Raw genomic sequence first — 24930 nt, forward strand, 5'->3', positions numbered from 1 at the left:
ATTAATGAGATTCCAGTAAACTTTTTTTTTATTATAAGTATAAAAACTTATTGAGAAACTTTTATTTAATTTTAAAACCTTAGATACGAAAAGAAAAGTTTGACCTACAAAACAATTTAAGAATTTTCTCAGTTGACGAATTTCTGACACTAAAAAAAAAAAATGGTATATTGTGCTCACTATTTAACTCTGCTCACGGTCTGAACAAGAGTCTGCCTCAATCATAAGTATAATATCATTATATTCAGGAAATACGTGTGATTAATGGTTTTTATAATTAAATAGATAGTATAATGAATCAATATGATAACATATATTTTGGTTTTAGTCTTTTCAAATCCTTTCTCTATCAACTGTTACCTCTTCAGCAATTAAACTGTCGATTATTGTCATCTTTTTTTTTTCATCTCGTTTACCAACAGTATTATGTATCCTACTTCCATTTTACCCAAACCTACTTTAATTTGAAAGTGGAAATATAATTGAATATCGTTTATTTAAAATTTTGAATGGATCTTATCGAAACGGATACATATACCGTAAGCCCATAAATATTATAGACACATTTTGAACGTCTAATCGCACCTTCTGGAAATTTGTTCGTAAGAACAAACCCTATTCCGGAGGCCTTGTTATTCGATCGTCCACCGTTTAGAAATATTGCTGATGCTGGATTCATTAACTCCCTTTTGAAAATTAGCTCTCTAACTTCTTTACTGACTCTACGAAATAGTCCTTATCCAACCATTCCCCAATAACGATTTTCCTTGCGTGGCATCACATTTTTTGGCTCTGATGGTGTTCCGGGTGATTATTTGTTTGTTGATGATGGATTCATTCCCTCCTTTTTTTTTTAAATTAGTTCTTCAACTTTTCTACTTAAATCCGGAAACCCTTAAAAAGTTGAAAACGTCCACCACATTGCTAATCTGTCTTATATTACCCAGCTATTCGAATCTTTAGTCCTCTTTAATTACCTTTTATCTGACAATCATCGTGGTATTCATTCTCGTTGATAAACTATAAGCATGTCATTTTTTATTCACGTCCTTCATCATTATATATTTTTTTTTGCCAACATTTTCAAGTTTCCGTGAGCTACACTAATTATTTGTCTATGGTATTTGATAGAATATACCATAACAATCTAGGTAATACATTGTTGAATTCCGACTTTGGTGAATCTTTGCTTTACTGTCTAGTCTCCATTTTGTTTGAACAAAATAAATAAATGAATTAATTTAACGGTACTTCACCCCCCCCTAAATGTACCAACTATATTAATTGTACAACCAGAAACCACCCTCAAAGTTGAAGTATCTGCTCCGAAAACTACGTGTTGAAAGACAATAGATATTAAAACAAATACATTGTATAAACTTCTTTACTGCCAGCACTTCTTTACATGACTTGAACAAAAATGGCACCCTCGTATTACATTTATACTATGTATAATGATTTTGACTCTGACCAAAAAAAAAAAAAAAAATTGTAGATAACCTACAATATTTATATATTATGAAGTTGGAAGTCTACATATACAAAATATACAATTTAAATAATATATATTATATAGTCGTGATTCACTCCTATAATACCAACATAAAACAAATACAGTATTTTAATTGCATTTTTTTTTAATATATTAATAAAGCTTCAATACGTATATAACAATAATTAATACTGCGACAAAATACTATTGTCAACATTTATTTCGATGATGTAATGTACATTGTATAATTTGATTTTGTTTATCAGCTTATACTCATGTATAAATATTAAAATAAATATAAATAAACTAATACACAACATAAAGTACCTTAATTATTATACAAACATTAAAATATAATTTAATACGATGGTGGTAGTTTAAACACTGTTTTTCCATTCCTTTCATCCACACATGGCACACGAAGTATATTGAAGTATAAAGTTCCCATGAGATCTCCGGTCGAATGATTTGCCTTTTTCAGACAATTGTAAAACGTTTTGTCACAAATACAATGAGATCTGTGAAAAAAATAATAAATTTAATACACTTCTAATGAAATGTGTTCTTCAGTTTAATTTGTCTGCATAGAACTCCTAAAAAAATCGTTATAGTTACTCTATCAACAAGGCTCCATACGTTGTTATTACTTTCGTTATACTTTTTAGATTTGCGACACGTTTAGACTAAAAATGCGTTGGGTACATAATATTATTGATTAAATAAACTAATATATTTTATATTATGTATAATTAATCAACGATAATACCTAATAATAAAAAAAATATATTTGTTTACGTTATTATCTTCGGTAATGCCTTAAACAAGTGTAACTATAAATTGCAATATCAAATACGATCATATTATACAACTGCAATAAATTAATATAAAAAGAAATATATCTTCTGTGTAATTCGTACACAGTTAATGATATTAAAATATTATAATATTTTGTCTTTAAATCGCAGCTATAGTACTTACTTTGTGTACATGGAATCGTTGGTGATGTTGTATCTAGTAGCATACGATCTGACTTTTGATGGGCACAGATCGTGGGTTCTACAACACATGTCCAGTTTGACCTCTGGTCCCAAATCAAAATACGTTGTAGCTAGATCCCCACTGCCACACCATTTTGTACCTATAAACAAATACATAAGCTTAGTAAGTAAGTACGAACGAACTTACAGTCCCAAATTTTACATTTCAATATTTTTACATTTAACGTTTAACTGTTGACGATTTTGTACAAAAATTGACTATTGTAAATTTCTTTTTAGAAATTACTACCTATTCGATAGTAATTTTAATATTTCTGTAAATTAGATATCTGTAACTTTTGTTTATTTCATATCTGTAAAAAAGGCCTTACCTGTAAGTATGAAAATAACCAAGCAATAATTCAAATAGGCATAGAGTAATTTAATATTTATCAACACGAACACGTCCATAACGCTAAGTATGTTCATTATGTATATGCATAATATATTCTTATTTCCTAGTATTTTTCCAGGAAAATTGCAATAAATATGTTAGTTCTAATTATTGTTATGACAGAAAGAGCTCATTGTAGAAGTCCAACCAACCAATACGCAAGTACTTAATACAAACAAGATCGATCGCCCTGTAGTATAGTAATGAACTAATGAATAATGATTGTAAAATATAAACGTTACATATCCATGCGCGCATTGTTCTTCTAAAAACAATTAATTATTAAAAACATCATAATGATAGCTTAATTTGTCTGCATCCGTGCAACAATAAATTGTTTATGGAAACTGTATAATTAAAATTGCGTAAGAGCGTAAAACATTTTTCTATTTATATTGCGAACAAAAAAAAGGTTTCGATTTGAATATCGATATTTGAATCTCATTCAACTAAAATTCGAACAAATTGACATTCACTCGCCCGGTGACTGCAGAGTAAAATGATTTTGAAAGTAATGTGCAAGCATCTGGTATACTTTGTACTCGGAATAAATTGCACGCGTAACATTTTAGTCAATTTGTTATGACGTGCAGTGCGTATAAAAACATTAGTGAAATTATTTAACTATATATTATAATATAATTATGTACCTATATGTAACATCTGAAACGCGCTGTTAAGACTCTATCAGAGTACTTTAGAAAACAGCGTGCCTGCGCGAAAATTCGTAAATTGTTACATTAGAGGTGTTCGCTAATCGTTGGAGTAACAATAATAATTTATAATACTAATAGTCGGCTAATTGTTTCGATAATAGTTTATATAATGTTATGAAGTATTTATTGATTTACGCTTCGTAACTTATACACAACATTATAATTATATTGTACGTTTAAAATTCTTTTATCATATTGTAGTCCACTATTAATAATTGTTCTAGATCTCCTGGTCAATTGTCGCACGAGTAGGATGTGTAAGACGAGTACAACACGACAGCGCGGGAAAACCAATTTGCACACATACACACAATATACTGTTACAATTATAATAATATATTATTATAATTTATAACTATTATATTGATACACAGAACTAAATACATCTGTTATTAAGTGCCTATCGATTAAGACGTGATTTTAAGGATGGTGCGATTTTTAACTCTTTTGACGCCGTCGTATTCGCAATGATGACTTTAGAATGTGTGATATTAGTGCATAGGCAAATCTTTATACGTAATAATGACATGCATCATTAATTAATATTGTAGGAACATATTATTACCAACATCATAGCTCAAAAATAATAACCAAATAGGTTTATTAAGTCATTATTATTTTATAAAAAATGTTATTCATTTTTTACATTTTAAAAATTGGTTAAATGTACAACCTCCCCCCTCCGAATCACCATGTCGGGGCATGTGTTCAAAACCGAGGTAATAAAGGAATACATCTGAATAATAAGATGCAGATAATCGTATGAAAAAGTATAATACGACTGAGTGTTCAGACAAACTATGGTAAATCATCGTCTAATTAAAAAATAATTATGATCAAAACAAAAAAGTACTTACCAAATCATCCTACTCATTCCTCCCAGTGTAATGATATTATAGTAGGGGGATCATTTAAATGTATATAATAGAGGATACTTTAAATATAGGTAAGTTGTAAACCTACTTTTGATAAAAATACATTTTTAATTGAACGATATTATGTATACATAAGCATGTAGGTAAACATCATTTATATGTACACACCTGTTACGCACTAGAATAAAAATCTCATATTTATGACCATTTACATAACTGCTGTATACACATTTAGGTAATTATATTCTTTACAGTACTTGTAACTAGTATTATGGTATAATAATTGTTCTATCATATTTGTATTATATTAATTATTCCTTGTAATTATTCCATGATTAACTTCAGGCGCTTCAACCTTCCCCACTGTGCCCATCTAGGGCACTCGAATTCCTATCTCACTACCGTAGACTAAGCTGGGTGCAGCTAATTAAAATAACTAAACGACTCAATCTAAATTCTCGATTACGCCCACTCAAAACATTAATTGTCAATAGTAACAAATACACTAACATCAACTCTAAACTGCTCATCTATAAATCCCTAATTTAATCGGTTTGGTAATAGAAACGTTTCAAAATATTGTAAATCCCTCCCTCCTTATAACGTCACTAACTCTCGAACAACACTATACATTCCGAGCTAAAATTAAAGTTAGTCCATAAAGAAAATAAAATAAGTACATTATATTACCAACGCTTCCAAAACCGTCTTACCTCCGACCCATTAATACGAAATCCTACCATCCTTTCCATACGCGCCAATTGTCCAGACGTATCAAACCACTACGGTGTCGTGAGCTTCTTACCCCCCCCCCCCCCCCCCGTCATAACCTATGTTCATTTTCGGTTAAACAAAAAAATAAAAACCATCCGCGAGAGTCATTGATGGATGACTGCTCACAATATCAAAGCCCATCACAAAAATATTTTTATTATATTTTCTTATCATTAGTTTATTATTATTTCTCATTATGAACGTGATTAATTAATATATATATTATGTAATAATATTCAAAATGTTTGATATGGGACGTAACTCATCACTATACAACTGTCTTGAACTCGAAATTAAAATAATATACGTTTTGTCAAGGGGACTATTGTTAATATACTTAGCGCTATCTAGTGGTTACGTGGTAAAGATAAAAAAATCAAATATCCATTTTTTTGTGAAACATAAAATTAATAACGAACCTGGTAGTATTCCCGAGTACAGCGAACTGGACGTAGTCGTTTGGACGCCGTTCGAGTTCATTTCTTTGCCGCCGTCGACCCCACGCGCGTGCAGCCTCACCTCTTCGGGATTTACTTGGTGAGGGTCCAACAGATCGCATTGGCCAATCAGTTTCATCATTTGGTCCAGGGTGATCCGCAGCGGCTTGTTGATTCTCGTCAGATTTTTCAACATTTCTTTGCCCTCGTCGTCGTTGCTAAAAATTATATTTAATTGTTTGCTTTATAATATAGATAAGAGATTATCATCGTTGTGCGTGACAATAATTATTATAGGTAAAATGGTACGATAGTAATGGTACGAGTTAGTTTTAACGACGGAAAAAAACGAGATTCCCGGCAAACGTGTTTTAATATTATTTTGTTAGGTACTTTTCCATAATTTCGCGACGATAGACGAAAATAATAACATAAATAATAAAACTCATTACCAGCATTATAATACTAACACAATAATAATACATAGTTTAATAATATGGAGCCACGCACACGAGCTTTTTAGGGAGTTGATATACGCGAGTTTGATACGATTTTGAGAACATTTAAAACTTAAATATTAATATTGAATTTAAACGCCAAATCAACATAATTTGCAAGTGGTCCTACCATCGTAGTTGGTCGTTGCGTAATTGCGAGATTAAATAATAAATCATTATAATATAGAAAGCGCTTACGCGTGAAAAAGAACCGCATTTGGGAGTGAGCTATACAACATTCGCGTTCTTGAGAAACCAAATCGATTTTTATTTGCTTGATACCGTTGTAAAAAAAAAAAAATTATTATATTGTTTTAAAATCCGTAATTTGTATGTTTTCCAGCGGAAGTCAAAGAAAAGAAAAAAAATGATTTGTGGGAGTGTGTTAGCTTCCTATTAAGAGGATGTCGGCGCACTGTTTGTTTTCTCTCTGTCTGGCCCACGCGCATCATAGCAATTTTTACGTTCACGATAATGATTATTATAATCATAAAATCAATTTCTAAAATTAGAGCGAAATTACCTATCACAAAATTGAAAGGTGAGATTATTATCTAGGCGGCACCTCATATTATAGGCGTTTTATTATATTTTAATTTTAAGACGAGTCATGAATATTCTAAGATGTACCTACAAACAATTTACAATTTTAAAATGCTCAATGCGATACCACTGATATAAATTTCATTTGATTCGTATCAGGTACTGGAGGTATGGTACGCATAATTACACCTACCTACTTATTTTTCCAAAGTGATTAGGTGCCTACAATTACGCGTCCTTGATACGCGTTCATGGCCCATTGTCATTCCGATTGTGTTTGTGTGTACAAATAAACAAATAAAGGATTTTTGATTTTTTTTTGTTTTTTTTATGATTTTCGGTTTGACGAACTGTTCACAATAGTTTTGGCACACGAACGATGCATTGCGATTCTTTCGCGCGAAATTTATCAAAGGATAATAATATTATTATGCACGTCACATCGCAAGGACGATAATTTTATAATATTATTTTATCATATTAATAATATGATGCACAAACACTATGATTACATTTTCTTTCGGTGACGCGTAAAAGCCGTTTATTCAATGTTTTGTACCGGAAAAAAAAATACTCTGAACTCTGGAGACGCCCTACTCGTTTTACGTCTATGATGTGTACATTTGTTAATTATACCCAAACGTAGTTGCCTTTGGTTGTGCTGTAATTGTCTCTTAGTATTTCATCGTGGTGAGATGGTTTTTAGTTTTCCATTATATCAAATTAGTAATAAATAATAATAAATAGAAAATCATTGACAATATTACTTATCATCCTGGAAAATGTTTGTAAAAAAATCATCAATAGTGCAAGCTTTCATTTCACCCACAAATTAATAAAATTAAAACAGTTTACTAATTTAAATGGAAAAAGTAGTATTTAAAACAAACCATTTTTGCTTTATAGGTTAAAAAATAAAGTAATCTTATTAAATTAGTATCTTATTATAATTTGCTTTTACCGTTTTAAATAATTTAAATAACATAATTTTAGAAAATAAAAATTATTTAAAAGGACTGATATTTTAAATAAAGAAAATTGGTTTTGTAAAAAATACTTATTTTTCCGGTAGTTGAAATTAATAAAAATCATTTCATTTATTTTTATATTTTAATATTTATAAAATATATATTTATTAGTACTATACCAGTCACCGGTGAAACAATATAATATCATAAATCATAATATTAATAATACCAATACAAAACTATTTATATGCAATAAATTATAATTGAAATAAAATATCTACACAGAATGATTGTGAATTAGATTTTCAGTATTCTGTTGAATATAATAATTACGATTTCTAAGGAAAAATCGATCGATATGCAAATTGTATTCTTGTAGGTATCTGGTCATTATTATAATTAGATCAACCCATACTTTTAACAAGAAACTACTAAAAAAAAAAAATGTATTACGTATATTATATTATTATAATAAAATATAGCTATAAAACTTAATTGAAGCACTTTGATGAACTTTTACGGTGCCCGCTAATAATATGCGGGGTTTCAGAGAAAAATTCTCTCTCGGTTTATAGTGATGATAATTATAATGCCTAACAAAGTCTCGTTAGTCCCGCAAAAAAATTTAAATTTCTAAACTAATATTGTATAGTGAAACGGTGAAACTAAAATAAAAATATACTTAAAAGCACCAACAGACGTTTTCGAAATCAGTACCTATTATAGCTGCAATCTGTGGTTTTGAAATATTCAGGTTTATTTTAGCTATAATAATCGAAAAATAGTATTATAGTACCCCATTAGTACCTAATAAAGAATCATTTTTGAACACGAATCGCGTGAATTCTCAATATGTTACACAATATCGCATGCGCCATGGCGCCACGTGCGATGACAGTTCAATAGTTGTATAGAGTATAGTTATAATTGTTATTATTACGCCAAAAGGAAAATGTCGATAACACGGTTGGAAACAACAAATTAATTTATATAATATTATTATGATTTGTGATCGAGCCGCTGATGATCAAAACGTCTACAGATCAACTCGCATGCACGATGCACCACATTGCTATAATTATAATTTGTAACACACAATATATTATGTAAATATCGACGACAACCTGTTGTTGCGGCATCGACCCGCAGCCTGCTCCATTTCGGACTTTTGTAGATACGATTTTTAATTTACACGTCACGTTATTATTATTATTATTATGCTGTTAATGGGTTTGCGCAACGTTGTGGTAAAACCGTCGTCTCGTTAAGCTTCGGAATCGAATGACCGTGAGACGATTGCATAGGTCAGTGATTCGACAACGTGGGGCGATATGCCATTGGCCGACATTTGTCTTTGTGGGGGGGCACTTGATATTTTCAACTATCATCAAAACCCGGCAGACTTCAACATATTTACTGCCTGAATACAAACATGCATACCATAAGTATACAAATTTATAAATAAAGTAAATAAATGAATAACACGATATTATGCGTATAGTATGTTTAACTTAATAGGATGTCAGCGCACTATTTGTTTTCTCTCTCCGACCCACAATATATGTAATATAACGAACTTACGTTTAGCAGAACTTACCCTGTGTTATTAGTAGTTTTAATATTATTCAGCGAACTCACCTATTATCAAACTTTGAGTTAAGAACATTATTACCTGTGCCTCTGCGTTGGCTATTTTATGATAATTTTTTTACTGTGTAAGTTATGAGCGTGTAAATAACTACAGTATAAAAATGCATATAAATTGTGTAAAGATATCGTTAAAAAGCCGAGGTAGGGACGACACTAGTAATGTCCTCAGCTTAAAGTTTGATAATAGGCGAATTCACTCGAATATTAAAAGTGACGGCACTGGTTCGATCCTGCTAATCATAAATTTGGTATGTCCCGCGTGGGTCAGAGAGAGATGGCATCCTCTTGATGTTATAAATCTGTTAGTATTACGAGTGGTGTTGTAAACGGACGACTAAACAATAAGCTCCCTTCCCCTTCACTAATCTACCCTCCTCCCCCCACCACCACAACCAATAACTGCCTGTGGCCATGGAGTACGGATGATATACTGAAACACTTAATTATTATTTATTAGGTAATAGCTGCTAACACAGAATAGGTTAAATAATATTATTATGGTATTGATATTGTAAACTCGATGTGAAATGAGAAGCGGACGGTGTACGCAGGGAAAGGCTGTATTGAAATATTGTTCTATTCCTCTCCGGTCTAAACTCGACACATTTTATTGCGTTGATCGACGCGATTGGTCGGTACCTATACGTAATATTACTTGTGTAATGTCGTGTATAATATGAATACATGTTTAGAAAAACAATCTTTTTATTAACACTATAATATAATGTCGCTTAGCCGGTAATTTGATAGTCGGGAACCACCGAAGTAGTGATTAGTGGAAGTGGTGTTATGGACGATGAACGATAAAAAGATATTTTTAAAATAATATCATAATAATATACATTATTGCGAATGAAAATAATATTCTTAATAGACAAAACAGCTGTCACGAGATCAATAGAATAAAATCACAAATATTATTTTCTGATATATCGCGTAGTGTTTCGTGCGGTTTATACGCTTTGAAAATAAAATAAAATTGTCCGTGATTAATATTATAAATACTGGCGTGTACCTACCACATACCTTGTACTAAGTATATAGTAGTCAATCGTAGTGTACCTACCTATACTTAATTGTTCGCATTAATTCATCAGTCCGGCTGGATGAGCGACTGACATAACGTGCGTTTTGTAGCATTAATAATAGTTGTGGTAGTTATCTGCAATGATTCACGTTCGTCTTTCGTACAAGCTCGCGCGTTTAGGTGCCTATATTATGGCTACATACCTTCATTGTGTATTATTATAGTATTATATTATTATTATTATTTATTGCCGTCCGGCCGTCGCCACTTCCTGGTGGCACGCACAATAATAATAATAATGTTATGTGTAACGATGAACGTGTTTTAATTTTGCGAACGTGTGCGCAGAGGTCAACACAATTATTATTGTCCGACGAGTGACGTGCCGAGAACGCACAATAAAACCGAAAAACGTACGTTATTATATTATAAATATTATTATTATTATTATTATTATTATTATTATTACGTTGTGCGCACGGCAGAAACCCACGTGCGTACAATATTAATATTTATATTATAAAATGCATAAAAATAATAATAATATTATAATTCAGTATAAATAATAATATATGAATCGCTGCCGCCCCGGAAGACCCTTTAGTGTTGCCTGTCCTGCGTCGCAGAGTATACAGAGAAAGACATAAACCAACGAGGACGGTGATAAAACTCGGATTCACCCCTCCGAAAAGAGAGGCCCTTCGTCATCCCTCGTCGGGACTAGGACGTTTTAGCTTTGGCCATAAATGAATATTTATTCAATTTTGTATATTATGATAATATATTATATTGTATGTAATTTATTAGTTAGGTATTGTAGATTATAGTTTGTCACCGCGGTTTTTCCGAGGACGTAAAAACATTAATAATAAGCAACACATTTTTATTATAACACAACGTAGGTAGTTACTTTTAATCCCGACTGTCGTCGGCGTTCAAGTTGAAACCGTACTCCAAATTTTGGATTGTGTTTTTTTTTTTTTTAATAAAGACCGCATTTAACCAGGCCTATATAGGTACCTGCCTACGCATAACCACAATCCCTCACTCATTTAACAGTTTGTTAAACTATTGTTTATGTTGATGGTGAATTTTTTGATGGTCTTTTGTGCTAACTTTTGACTCCCTAGACCGTAATAAATAAACAAGTCGTTCCGACATAACTACGTCGGTCGTGTTTCAATATACTCTTCGAACGCGGAATTTATTTTTTAATTGAGGGGGCCTCGATAATTGTTTGAGGGGCTAAGCCCTCACTTATCTACCGATCGGCACCCGTGATTTTAACCTGTAGTAAACTAGTGCTGTGTTGCAGGAATACAGAGAAAAATTAGAGAAAGGCATAAACCAACGAGGACGGTGATAAAACTCAGATTCACCCCTCCGAAAAGACTAAAGAGAGGCCCTTCATCATCCCTCGCCGGGACTAGGACGTTTCAGCTTTGACCATAAATGTATATTTATTCAATTTTGTATATTAAGATGATATATAATATTATAATTTTTATGTAATTTATTAGGTAGGTGTTGTAGGCTATAGTTTGTCACCGCGGTTTTCCAAGGACGTAAGTACATAATAATAAGCAATACATTTTTATTATAACACAACGAAGGTAGTTACTTTTAATCCCAACTGTCGTCGGCGTTCAAGTTGAAACCTTAGTCGGAATTTTAGGCCAAGGAATATGGGTACGTATAACTACAATCCCTCACTCATCTAACAGTTTGTTAAACTATTGTTTATGTTGATGGTGAATTGTTCGATGGTCTTTTGTGCTAACTTTTGACTCCCTAGACCGTAATAAATAAACAGGTCGTTCCGACATAACGTCGGTCGTGTTTCAATATGATTACAATACTCTTCGAACGCGGAATTTCTTTTTTAATTGAGGGGGGGGGGGGGCTTATCTACCGAACACTACCCGTGATTGTAACCAACTGTATATGAGACTACTGTACACTGAGACGAAATACTCTTCCGAGCGTTTTGCGTTCCGCTGCGGCATGCCCGTAATAATGATTTGTGTATTTTTTTAATTTAATTATTATAGTGTCGTCGAGTGGAGTAGTTATTCTAACGACTCAGTTTTTCATCACATTATAATATAATATATACAATTATAGTGTTCTTCCGACCGGTAGTTTTCTATACCGCGGAATTCGGGTTCATATCGTTAATTATGCACATTTCTCGAGGCGGAAAAATCGCTTAGAAACGCGAGAAAACCGCGAAAACCGAACGATTATTAGGTGACGACGAGAGGACTGCGCACTGTCTATTTCTGTTGTTCGTCAGTGCATACGCATCTCTTTGTCGTTTCCGCTCGGTGTTCGCTTTTTTTTTTCGAAATATATATTACTTGCCATGTATATATTATATAGGTATACTTACCTCTTACCGCGTGTGTCCGCAAAACCTGTGTACACTCTAAACGGCTCAGTCACCCACATTACTCGGTAACTCTATAGATATTTTAGGATTCTGTCTGCGGGAGATTGATGATCCAATAGTCTTGTTTCATGTCCCGCGCAAACAGAATTCAAAAATATGTATACCGTATACTGAGTAATATGGGTAATTTATTTATACAGTTTACCCTGTTTTTGCGGTCTTACCGTGGTATATCATACATATAAGTACTATTACAAGGCGATTATGTTAAGGGTGATTTTTATAAATATATTTTTCCCATAAATGCATATAATTGTATAACTTTTTACATTCACGGAAAATTCAATTTTTTTTTTACTATTTTCTATCTTCTTTTTCATTTTTTAAGTTTCATTTTTTTTTTGAAGACAGCTTGCGTTTTTAATTTCATATCCCAAAACAGAAACCTTTCTAAATATTATTCAATGTAATAAAATTAGAATTTCGAATGTGTATACACATAGATATATTACATTATCAACTATAGTTGATTGGAATGTGTAGTTTTAAAGTTTAAATGCGCGGTGTGGCTGCACAGAAAGTTACCCCTCTCAATATTCCTTTTTTTCCACTACTCAGCTTAATATCTTATCTGTAATTACTTATAACTAGTTAACTACTCGTCTACTCGTTTAAAACTTGATTTAAATTATATAATGTATTGAAATTCTCAGAAAAAATGTTCCATTATAAAATTAAAAAATATAAGTATATGAAGTCGTCCAAAAAAGTAATAAAAATGTAATAAAATAATAAAAAATATATTTTTTTTTTCAATATTGTTTTTTAATGACTTAAAACTGTGTAAAACAATATTTCAAAAAATAAATAACAGTTACGAACAGCGATAGAGGTAGATTATAAAGTAGGTAAATCGAAACCGCGTACTTTTGATAACACTATACCACGCGTGGTTCTGACTCTGATTTAAGAAATTTATTAGGTAATGATTGATAAGTATACTTAAATATAATATTATTATGATGTAAATTATGGCAGAAAAAAAACAGACAAGTTAATACTTTTTTCTGTTTTGTGTATTTATTATGCATACTTATATGTAGTATGTAAATACGAATTATGTTTTATGAGTAATTAATTTACTCTTAATTAGATATTTAATGGTTTTAAAAACTAAAAAAACTGTTTAGTAACTCGCTGTAGTTAGTGTCATTATTTTATGTACCTGCCTAACTTAATCTATTTGTATATTTGATCCTAAATTAGAATTTCTTTTTTTAAAAACTAAAATCAATTAAATTACGACGTAAACTTACAATTGTATGCAGTCATCATTTATAGTTTACTCAACAGCCAGGCCATTTAATATTTATTAAATGGCCTGGCTGTTGAGTAAACTATAAATTATTTATTCGCCACCAACAGATATTTATACTAGGTACTAGCTAAATATTATTATTGTTGCAGAATGTACAGAGCTCCATGATACAAATAAAATAATATTGCATCTATTAATATCAAAATGCTGATATTATTGAATTTTAACTTGTCGAGACTTTTGAAAAATATCGCTTGACCTAACTTACGTATAATATGTATGAATAAAAAATATTTAGGCCGCAAATTACATATTATAATATACAAAATATACCCACAATTTTAAATGGGACCCATTATTATACGCAGAGGATAGACTGACGCTAATAGGCTCCAATGTATTTTGTATTATGTATTTTCGTCGTAATTTACTCACTAGATTTCGACGAGCTCGCAGTTGAGGAGCGCTTTGCCTTCGCCAATCTCCACAATGGCTATGGTCTGGTCATGGTGATAAATCATGCGCAGAGACGTTGGCTTCAGCTTGTATCCCGTGTAAGTTTTGGTCGGACTGCTCGCACCGTGGGCCCCGCAGAGGACGCTGGCCAACAGGGTGCAAACCACCCACAAGTACGACGCAGACATTTCGGCGATTTATTTATTTATTGTTTTCTGTATTTAAAACACTTGGGTCACGTGACATTTGGTTGGCGAGTGGCGATAGGAGACGAACCGAGTCTATGTTCCTGTTGCTGTTGCTGCTGAAAATAAACACCACGACTTTATAATGCTAAGCTGTATACTTGTATAACAATAACAGTTTTGAGAAAATACAAGCGTATTATTACAAAAGTAATTTTTATTAATGTAATTTATATCAGTTTATTAAAATTGTATATTTTTTAAAAATTGTCCGAGTATATTAGAGTAGAGTGTAAGACATAATGTGTTTAGGTACCTACTAGACATAATACGAAATCTACCTCAACTTTATGTAAAATCATTCAGACTGAAAATTTACATCTTGAATAAAAGTAGTTTGTATCGCCGCACACTTCTTAAATAGTATAAAAATAAATCTAATCGTTTGATAATAATTATTGCATATACGTACAACGCGTACTTAACTCCAAAAATAAAAAATAAATGTTGACACGCGCAGTTAGAAGGACCTGGGCTGAAATTACACCCAGGCATCATTTTCCATTCTTATATTTTATTTTACCTATATCATGTAATACTACATATTTTTATGTAGCACGAGGTATCAGCTTGTTATTGTTAGTTAAAATAAAAATATATAATATGAGCAAAATACATGTTCGACAAATCGACAGTGTGATGATAATGTGATATTATATTATAACTTAAACGCGTAGCGCATCTACAGCGGTAAGTTATAGGCGGGGTTTGAAACCGATATTTGATACCAATATTAAATACCGGTTATGACCGTTAAAAACCGAAATCGATACCGAAACCGAGAAGAAAATCGGAAAAAATATTTACGGTTTCAATATAGGTATCACAGTTATTCGTTTTGCTTGAAATACTCGAGTTTAATATTAAAATGCATGATATGAACAATTTAACATGACATTTTACATGAAACCGCGATGGTATTATAATATATAAACGATTCGGTTTTCGTTCTTCCGCGAGAGAGAGAGAGATCGGTTAAAATAGGATTCGGGCGAGATCTTCTACCTAAAACTGGATCCACCGCAGATCGTGGTATCGTTCGTTTTCGATTACTCTATATATAGGCATTTACACGCTTGACGACGACGAAATTTTCCAGTCGGTTCAAATTTTACACGCTCTTTCTACATAATATAATAGGTACTGCTATGCAGCTGCAGGTGAGCGGATTGGATAAACAGACAAGCGTAAAATATATTTTATTTTAAGTCATAAAATATAATACCTAATGCGATATTATTATCATTACGGTATACAACATTATTAACGTACTGTAATAATAGACGCACACGTTTCATCGCATTTTAGTGTGACTAAACGTGTACAGGCCTATCGAATTATTTTAAATTATGAGTACTTATTAGTTATTACCGTTAGTGCATTATAGATGAGCCAGAGACTAAGCGGTCGAATTTCGATATCGATTATAGACGCACGATGAATTTTTTTTTTAATAAAACATTAATTGCTTCCAATCTATGTTCGGTGAAAACTATAGCGGTTCTCATTTGAAAAAAAAACAAGTTTATAACACCACGACAGCATGATACTCCCACCGCGTGTTATACGCGTATCACCTACATGACATAAAAAACCTGAGTAAGTATTTCAAAACAACTTCTGTGGGTATATTTAAAAAATTTAAAAATCAGAGTTTGAATAAATGCTTAACGAACTGTGCAGCAATATACACGCCGAGTGAATCGCTCAGTGTGTACACCTACACGCGACATACAAAAACCGAGCAATTAAAAATATTATTTAAACATTTTAAAAATCAAAATTTGAATACCTAAATGCCTAATGAACTGCGTGGTGATCACTAAGCGTCTTATATTATGCCATTACCACATATTATTATCATACTACTCGCCGTCACTATACTATAACACTATATTATACCTACCTATTACAACTGTTAGCTACTACTACTACTTCCACTACTCCATAATATATACCTACGCGTAGATGTAAATTATATGGTAATATTTCGGTTGATCTTTGACCTCGAACGTAACGCACATGGTATTATTATGGTGCGACGAGCGCAATACAGCTCCGGAGGCGACGGCCTATAACGGTACTCGAAAAGAAATAATAATAATAATAATAATAATATTCGAAAATAACAATCGCTGCAACTGGCGCTGCTGGGAGATCGCCTTACACACAATAATATTATGGGTACGTCCTACGACACATATACCTACGTAATAATAATATACACAAGACGGTTAGCGTACTTTTGAAAACTCATACGGCCGATAACGAGACGACCATAACGTTTATAAAATAATAATATTACCATGTACGACACCGCAACGACGTTGTCCGGTCGCAGTCGTCGGCGAAACATCGGCAGCGCTTTTGAACTTTAATGTTACCATCTCGAGACGGTTTTCGTAAGGATATAATATAATATAATGGTAATAATATTACAAGATCGATTGTCGCATAACACTATATAAGTAAACTAATTGTTATTGTCTGCGAAAAACCTTATATTATACTCCGCCATTATTCGCAGGCGCGTTACGCAACCGTCTTCTTAATCCGCGAGTTTTTGACTACCGTCCGCCGTGACGAATAATCAGCTATTGTCCGAAACGCGTACAAAGTACTGTGAACGTTTCAATAATAATAATAATTGTTACACATTATTATTATTATTATTATTATCATGACGCGCGTTGTACGCACACATATGCAATGACAGCTTTCGAAACGAAATACGAAACCGGTACGGTTTTAAAAAGCGCCGTCGGTGATTATGATGTAGCTGGTACGTATAGGTTGGGTTAGCCTAGCCTAACCTAACCTATACGCATCGCGTACAAATTTATTTCAAATTACAATACATATTATCATCGTTTCGTGTACCCAATATTGGGCGGTTAAATACTTAAATATTGACGTCGTATCGAGAGCGTGCTTCTCTATAAGTCGTGCGATACTAACATATTTATTGTTCGACTCGCGCTGATATCGTTATTATAATATAATATTATTATATTATTAATATGAAAACAAAAAAAAATATTTGGACACGACTACTTGACTACATTCCCCGACGCGTGTCTCTTAACGGGTTTTCTTTTTAGGGTTTTTGGCTGTACGAAACAATTATTATTTTATATTTTACAGTATAATATAATGTTAGGCATATGTAAAGTACGTTGTTAATGTTTTCATTATTATTATATGTATTACCTACTTTCGAGCTATTATTTTCTATGATAATAATAATAATAATATATCGGTACATTTTATCGTATAACAACATAATAATATCATATTAGTATAGCTATATTATAGGTACTGCAAGAACAACGAATTTTGTTTTGCTTTCTTTTGATAATGTTTATAACGAAATACCACGTGTATCATTGTGTGTGTGTGTGTGTGTGTGTGTGTGTGTGTGTGTGTGTGTGTGTGTGTGTGTATTATAATATTTTGATGTAGAATAAATAGATGCGAAGATATTAGAAAAACGTTTAACCTCAATGAAAAAAAAATAATAAAAAAACAGATACTACACGTGATTAAGAAAATAATCATAAAATATTTGTACACATCAAGAAGACCATAGCTCGCTCTATGTAAAATTTAGTCAAGTAAATGTTGGTCTTCAATTTAGTTGTATTAAATAAATACCTATCCACCCATTATACATTACTGAAAAATGCAGTACACACTCGCAACACACGCACACACACACACACACACACACACACCAACACATACACACACAAACGGCATAAATTGGAGATAACGACTAATAAAACAATTTAAAAAACAAGTCTGTCGTGAATTCGTGAATAATAATGTAATTGCGCTTCATGGACGATTTTTATCAAAACAATTATTATTTCGTACAGCAACAATAATAATAATATGATCTCGGGTCGACATACTACAGTGGTATTGTATATTATTATGTATGGCAAACAAAACGCATTGTGAAACTTTTAACGCAAACAATCCGGTTCTTTCACACAGTTTTTTATTTATATAAAATTAAAAAAATACTTTCTACTAACGATGCCTATACTATTATGTATTATCTCAGTGTCTGCGTGTATTTTAACAATGTGGAATTGTAAAGTGTACGTTATAATAATTCCACATTAGAATACATAGTAGTAATAATAATAATGAATTAACGTAGTGAAAATCACAATAAAATAATGTAAAACAAAAAATGACGAGTTGTTTAAAATCTTTAGAAAAAATTCGAATCGTTTTATTTTTTTAGATTCTGAGCGGAGCGAAACGCGTAAGTCCAAATAGACGATTTTTTCAAAATAAATCTCATTGGAATCCTATAGTGTATGCGATAATATTATTTTATCATATTATCATTGAGTTGATTATTCAAACAACCGTCATTATGACATTGTAGATACACGAATATTGTGTAATCGGGCAGCCAGCCGTGGACTTATTTTTAATGACTGTGGGTGTACATATTGTATGGATGCAAAAAACAAGCACGTGTACTACAGTCGATGAGTATTATGTACCTATTTTAAACTATTGTATAAATATAGTAAAAATTAACGAAATCTATACGTACCTACGTCTTATTGTATCGGCTGAAAAATAAACCGTAGTGTTTCAAAACTATTTCATATTTTGATCTATGAGAATACGACGCGTGTCAGACGTCAGTTCGACTTGAACGTTCAACCCGACTCTATGTCCTGTGATAATTATTGCTATACCATCATCGATAATTATTGCAAACCATTGTACCGACAAGTTTTCGAAAAATAATTCGCCCATGTTCATGATATATTATAATAATATGTTCTTGAATAACACATATATACCTATATTTTGTTTCATTACTACGTCTGCAGTGGACACAACAATAATAATTGGCGTAGGTACATATTTTGTACGATTGATAAACATTTCATTACACATTATAATAACCCATAATAATAATATGACGAATAATATGCGCGTGCAGTGCACATGATATTATATTGAGCTATTACAATGTCCATCGAACGGAGAAGTATGCATTATGTATTATTATTATTATTATTATTACTAGCTGCTGGGGGCCTCGGCGTAAGCGAGTACCCTTGGTCGGGAATACACCTGGGTATATAATTTAGAGAGTCTAATTAAAAATAGTAATAACCACTTACGAGGAACCTTGTTATATATTTTCAAGCATTTTCGCTCTAAAACAAAAATGCTATCAAACACAAATCGAAAACAAAAAAACTAAAGAACATTTCAAACATCTATGATAATAGCTGCAGAACAAAGGACACAATGTTTTGAAATTTTTATAATACTTTGTATAGTAAATGCTAATACAAATTATATAAATTTGATAAAAATGTAATGTCGCTATACGGTTGTTCTTTTGGAACTACAATGAAAAAATTTAAAAGCTAATCTCGCGTGGAAAATCCCATTTTCCCGAACTATTTTTCCTGATAATTTAAAAAAAATATCGAGCTCAGCGTCTAAAAATATGTGGTAACAACTTTTTTTTTTTTTGAAATAGGGGCAAGGACACCCGGTCGTGTATTAAGGGCTGTAATAAATTTGAAATATCAGTGAGACGAAATTACTAAATCCAAGTCTTTTATACACCATTTAAGTATAATTTATTCATAGAAAATAAATATGCTTATTTTTTTATTATTGTATACAACTGCAGAATTGTGTATAAGTTTGCTGATAAATGCACGTTAATATAATATATTGCATATTAAACGTAGGTTAAAAAAATAAAAACAATAACCGCCGTTTATATAATTATATACAACTATATGATATTAGAGCTATATTATAATTTATAACGATGGATATTTCTTCTTCGATACCTAACTTCATACGTTCTCAGTGCGTTTTAATATTCACAGTAATCAATAGATTGTACGTGCAAAACGAATCTTGGCTGCATATTCAGCTTGAACGTACAAAACTTACTTAGTATTACAAATGTGTGCTGAATACATACATCAAATAAAATTTACAATGAGTTTGTACAGGTAAATAATAATAATTTGTTATAACCCATAGCCTAGAGTCAACAATTATATTATTAAATTTAATATAGGTGCCATTATTTGGCATACTTAAAATGTATTCACGATTACGAGGGACTGAAATCAAACATATTTCATAGACCTAATTGCATTATGCATTTGAATGCAAATTTGAAAGGTTAAGGCATATTTTGTTATTGATATGTATAATAATTGATTTGCGCATTTGATACATTCTTAATAAATCAATGAACTATTTCCTCTATCCAAGAAAATATCCATGTGAAAATGGTTCGAAATATTTGAAATTGAATCGAAAACAAACTAAAATATATGTGTTCGGTACGCAAGTGTACAATGGAATTATATTACTGAAAGACGTATAGCGAATACGAAAAAAGACGAGTGCTATGCACATTTATTAGAATTGTATAATACATTATAGAATTATTGAACAATAATATTAACGAAAGAAACAATCATAATATGAATTAAAAATAATAAAATCCTAGCAATCACTAAATTTGTGTGGTTAGTAACAATTTTATTATAGTGTCAACTAATTTTAATATACTTATAGTTGATCGGGTAAAACATTCGAATTGTTCAAATTATATATTTACAATATACATTATATACCGACGCCGGTTCAAAACCTCGGCCGCGGGCGGCATTTTTCTTCGGGCAGGTCACGGTGTCCGGAGAGAAGTGCCGCCATCCCCCACCCGGGCATGAGAGATACCAACAGGTGCCCAATAAAAAATCTGCCAAACCAAAAACACACGTGTTTTCTAAACCTGTGATTTCCTACCCTACAAAAACAAAAACAGCTAATAGGCGGGCTATAGTTGCCGCCTGCCGGGCTTTACGATCAGTTGAAAAAAAAAAATAATAATAATATATTTACTATGTTTACTTTTCATAGATTCAACCTTTTAAAATATCGAATAATTTATGTTGAAATAATATCATGTTATTTTTGAAATTATAACGTTGTGATAGCTATACCTAATAATTATGATTTATAGTAAAATCGATTTATTTTATTTTCTGTAATGATTGTTTATTAAATAATATTTAATTTTAGTTAAGTATTTTGTTATTCTGAAACTAAGAAAATACTAAGTTAATTCAAGGTCAGAAATCATTATGATTATAAAATGCACATAATTTATTACTGTTTAGTAGAAATAGAAGAAAATTCCATAAATAACAGCGTATATTTTATTATTTTCAGTGTTTATGGTAAAAATGATAAATTCATTTTTTATTACTCAAACTTATCAGTCAGATAATACCGTTGTGTTAATAATATGTTAACACGTGTCCAATCATAGTTAGTGCGTTTGACTGAAAATTACGTTTGTAGTATATTATAATATTATTTACTATAATAACTATTGTACTCGTATGTCGTATTGTCTTTAAACCACAAGATGACCTGCAACAGGACAAAAATGCTGATGGATTTCGAATTCGTTTTAAAAAACTATACGTATTGCATATTATGTTCAATTTTGAAAGTCTGGACATTGCGTAACAACTATAATTGATTTAAATCGTAGTGCGACGGTTACCGAAGTTAAATTATTAATTTCACCAAAGTCAATACGTTTAGTAGGCGAGTACCTATAAAGTAGGTACCTAAGTGCATTCTTTTTCTACGTTTAGACTAAACAAATGTCGCAAAAGCCGTCACTTTGCCTTGATACGAACCTGCAACAAATTATGGAATCTTATCGTTGTAGATTTGTCTTTCGTTGTGTTTGAACGTTCGATTCGTTACAGTTACTCAGATATTACACTGTTTTAGTGCACAATATAATATTATATCGATTTCGCGACGTCGTTTATTTCGTAAAAGCGCATGTATATGAGTTTCTTTGGTTTTGACAAAAATCGAAAACCGTGTAAATAGCCCATATTTTTAATTGTTATACTGCGGCCGCCGCCGTAGTTTTCTAACCCATATACTATATTATAGCTACACACACACACATAACAAGTACGCGGTCGACACAAAATAGACATAGGTAGTACGTATTAATTCGAGTTCAGGCGGCGTACAATATTATACCAGTCTTTCCTGTATGATATATTATTATTATATGCACGTCGCATCGAGTTTGTTCTCGTTCGATTCGGTTGTCGAGATTATATTACACTACACGTCGTATTGTGGGTATACACGTAGAGTACAACGACGCGCGCGTTAGCCGGATGTGCGTTGTCAATGAATATTATAGACTTTCTCGAAATCGATTTGCCGACGAAACGGTCGAAATCGTTTCAATTCGCAGTCGACTAAATCGTATTCGTCGATTCTTTAGCGCGGGGTTTTTTTTTTGAAATTAACAACTCTCGCAGTGTTCCGTTGCGGATAGACCGACACGATTGCGTGAAAACGGTCGCAGAAATACGTCGGTTTAATATAATATTATTGCAATATAATTATATTATTATTATTATATATGTCTAGCGAATCGTCCGCATTTAAACAGCACGTACACTCCGGATCGACTTCAGCTGTTCGTCTATAATACAGATAATCAAACAGGAGAAAAAAATAAACGGACGATACGTGACTGTTAGTACTAACGCGCGCTCGACGTCGAAATCGGCGCGTACTGTAATCGCATTTTCCCCATTTAAATCGGAAACTCGTCCACGTCATGGTAGGTACACCATGACTGTTGCAGACATACTTACAGTACCTGATTTTATTACGGTGGCCGGTACAGAGCAATCCGAATTCCGGACGAAATATTTCTACCAGGCCGATTATGCGAGATTACCTACAATCTATAGGTGCCTAAAATTTATATAATACACATTTACTCCCGCCTGACACATCAAAACTTGCCAAACTATTTGAATGCTGCAGTGGAAAGCAGCGATTACACTTTATAAATATTTAGCTACCTATACCTATATCTATCTCAGATTTTTGTGAAACACAAAAACAGATATTTTGATTTGTTTTTATTAAAAATTAAAACTTAAAATTGTTTTGATTAAAACCCACAAAAATCCATGTCAAACTATTATCCAAAAACCCATAACCATATTTAAAATAAAAACTAATTATGCAATAGTAGTCATTTAATGGGAAAACACAATCGACCTAACCACCTTTGACTGGACAAAAAATATATTAATATTATGGATAGTCTCGCACGCGTTTACGGTATCGAATTTGCCATTGAAAATAAAACGTGGTAGAATAATGAGTTGGATGACAAAAAAAAACATTTTTGAACAAAGCGGAGAGACACGGGTGACAATATACTAGCTATATGTATACATGCTAGCTGCCGCTAGATGTATAGGTACCTATACTTATTGTTTGAGAGTCGTTCGTTATCGAGTCGGAACGTGGACAATTCGTAAAATCGTAAAAAAAAAAACGATAACAAACAAACACCAATGCTGATAAAAAAAAAATTAAAGAAACGACGACATAAAAAAAACGGACTAAGTCTATAACAGGCTATATCTCGCAGTGTTGTACTCACCGGCGACGACGATAACGATTGTGTGTGTCGATATATCCTCGCGCGTTTGTGAATTGCGCTCGCCGAAAATGTTCGATCGAGAAACCGCGGAAAATGGATATACACCTGCAATACACGATGTCGGAAAACTATGCCGGCAGATAAAATCGCACGCGCCGGTGACTTTAACGTCGGCGGATATCCGGGCAGAGAAGAAATAATAATAATAATAATAATAATACCTACGAGAAGTGATCGGCACGACACGCAACACGCGACTGGTGTGCGTCGACGTCGGTGCGCACACGGCGACGATGGTCACATTACCTTAGGATGCGATGCGCTGTTTGGCGAGCGCGATCTGTTTCCCGTCCTGACCGCGGTCGTGCATTTACGCTCATGAATTAAATTTCCAATTTCGGAATTTTCCGGTAGACACATTATGACGTATAAACTTGTACACACGGTACGTCTCATGCATACCGATCGTTTCAAAGACTCGGATTCGATTTTCTACTGTAGCGTTTAAGAACAACTACTGCTGTTTCGTCGACAACAACAAAACTTTTTTTTTTTTTACGAAAACATTGTTTTATTTTTA

At 32.3% G+C, this 24930-nt stretch overlaps 1 protein-coding gene across 4 annotated transcripts; it reads right to left on the bottom strand.

Moving 5' to 3' along the window:
• Window positions 1–1668: 1668 nt before the first annotated feature.
• Window positions 1669–24637, bottom strand: LOC132946774 (uncharacterized). 4 transcript variants are annotated; one of them, XM_061016838.1, is made up of 5 exons: window positions 24351–24637; window positions 14556–14877; window positions 5708–5943; window positions 2471–2630; window positions 1669–2010 (listed from the first exon to the last, which is right to left on the bottom strand). In XM_061016838.1, the coding sequence occupies exons 2-5, from the start codon at window positions 14762–14764 to the stop codon at window positions 1851–1853; spliced, it is 765 nt and encodes a 254-aa protein (XP_060872821.1). In that variant the 5' UTR covers window positions 14765–14877; window positions 24351–24637; the 3' UTR covers window positions 1669–1850. The 4 variants fall into 4 exon arrangements, with proteins under 4 accessions (XP_060872821.1, XP_060872822.1, XP_060872823.1 ...); XM_061016839.1 differs by having other exon boundaries at window positions 14556–14880; XM_061016840.1 differs by lacking the exon at window positions 24351–24637 and adding an exon at window positions 17127–17405.
• Window positions 24638–24930: the final 293 nt, after the last annotated feature.

This window comes from Metopolophium dirhodum, chromosome 6, assembly GCF_019925205.1.
Source record: "Metopolophium dirhodum isolate CAU chromosome 6, ASM1992520v1, whole genome shotgun sequence".
Lineage (NCBI taxonomy): Eukaryota > Metazoa > Arthropoda > Insecta > Hemiptera > Aphididae > Metopolophium > Metopolophium dirhodum.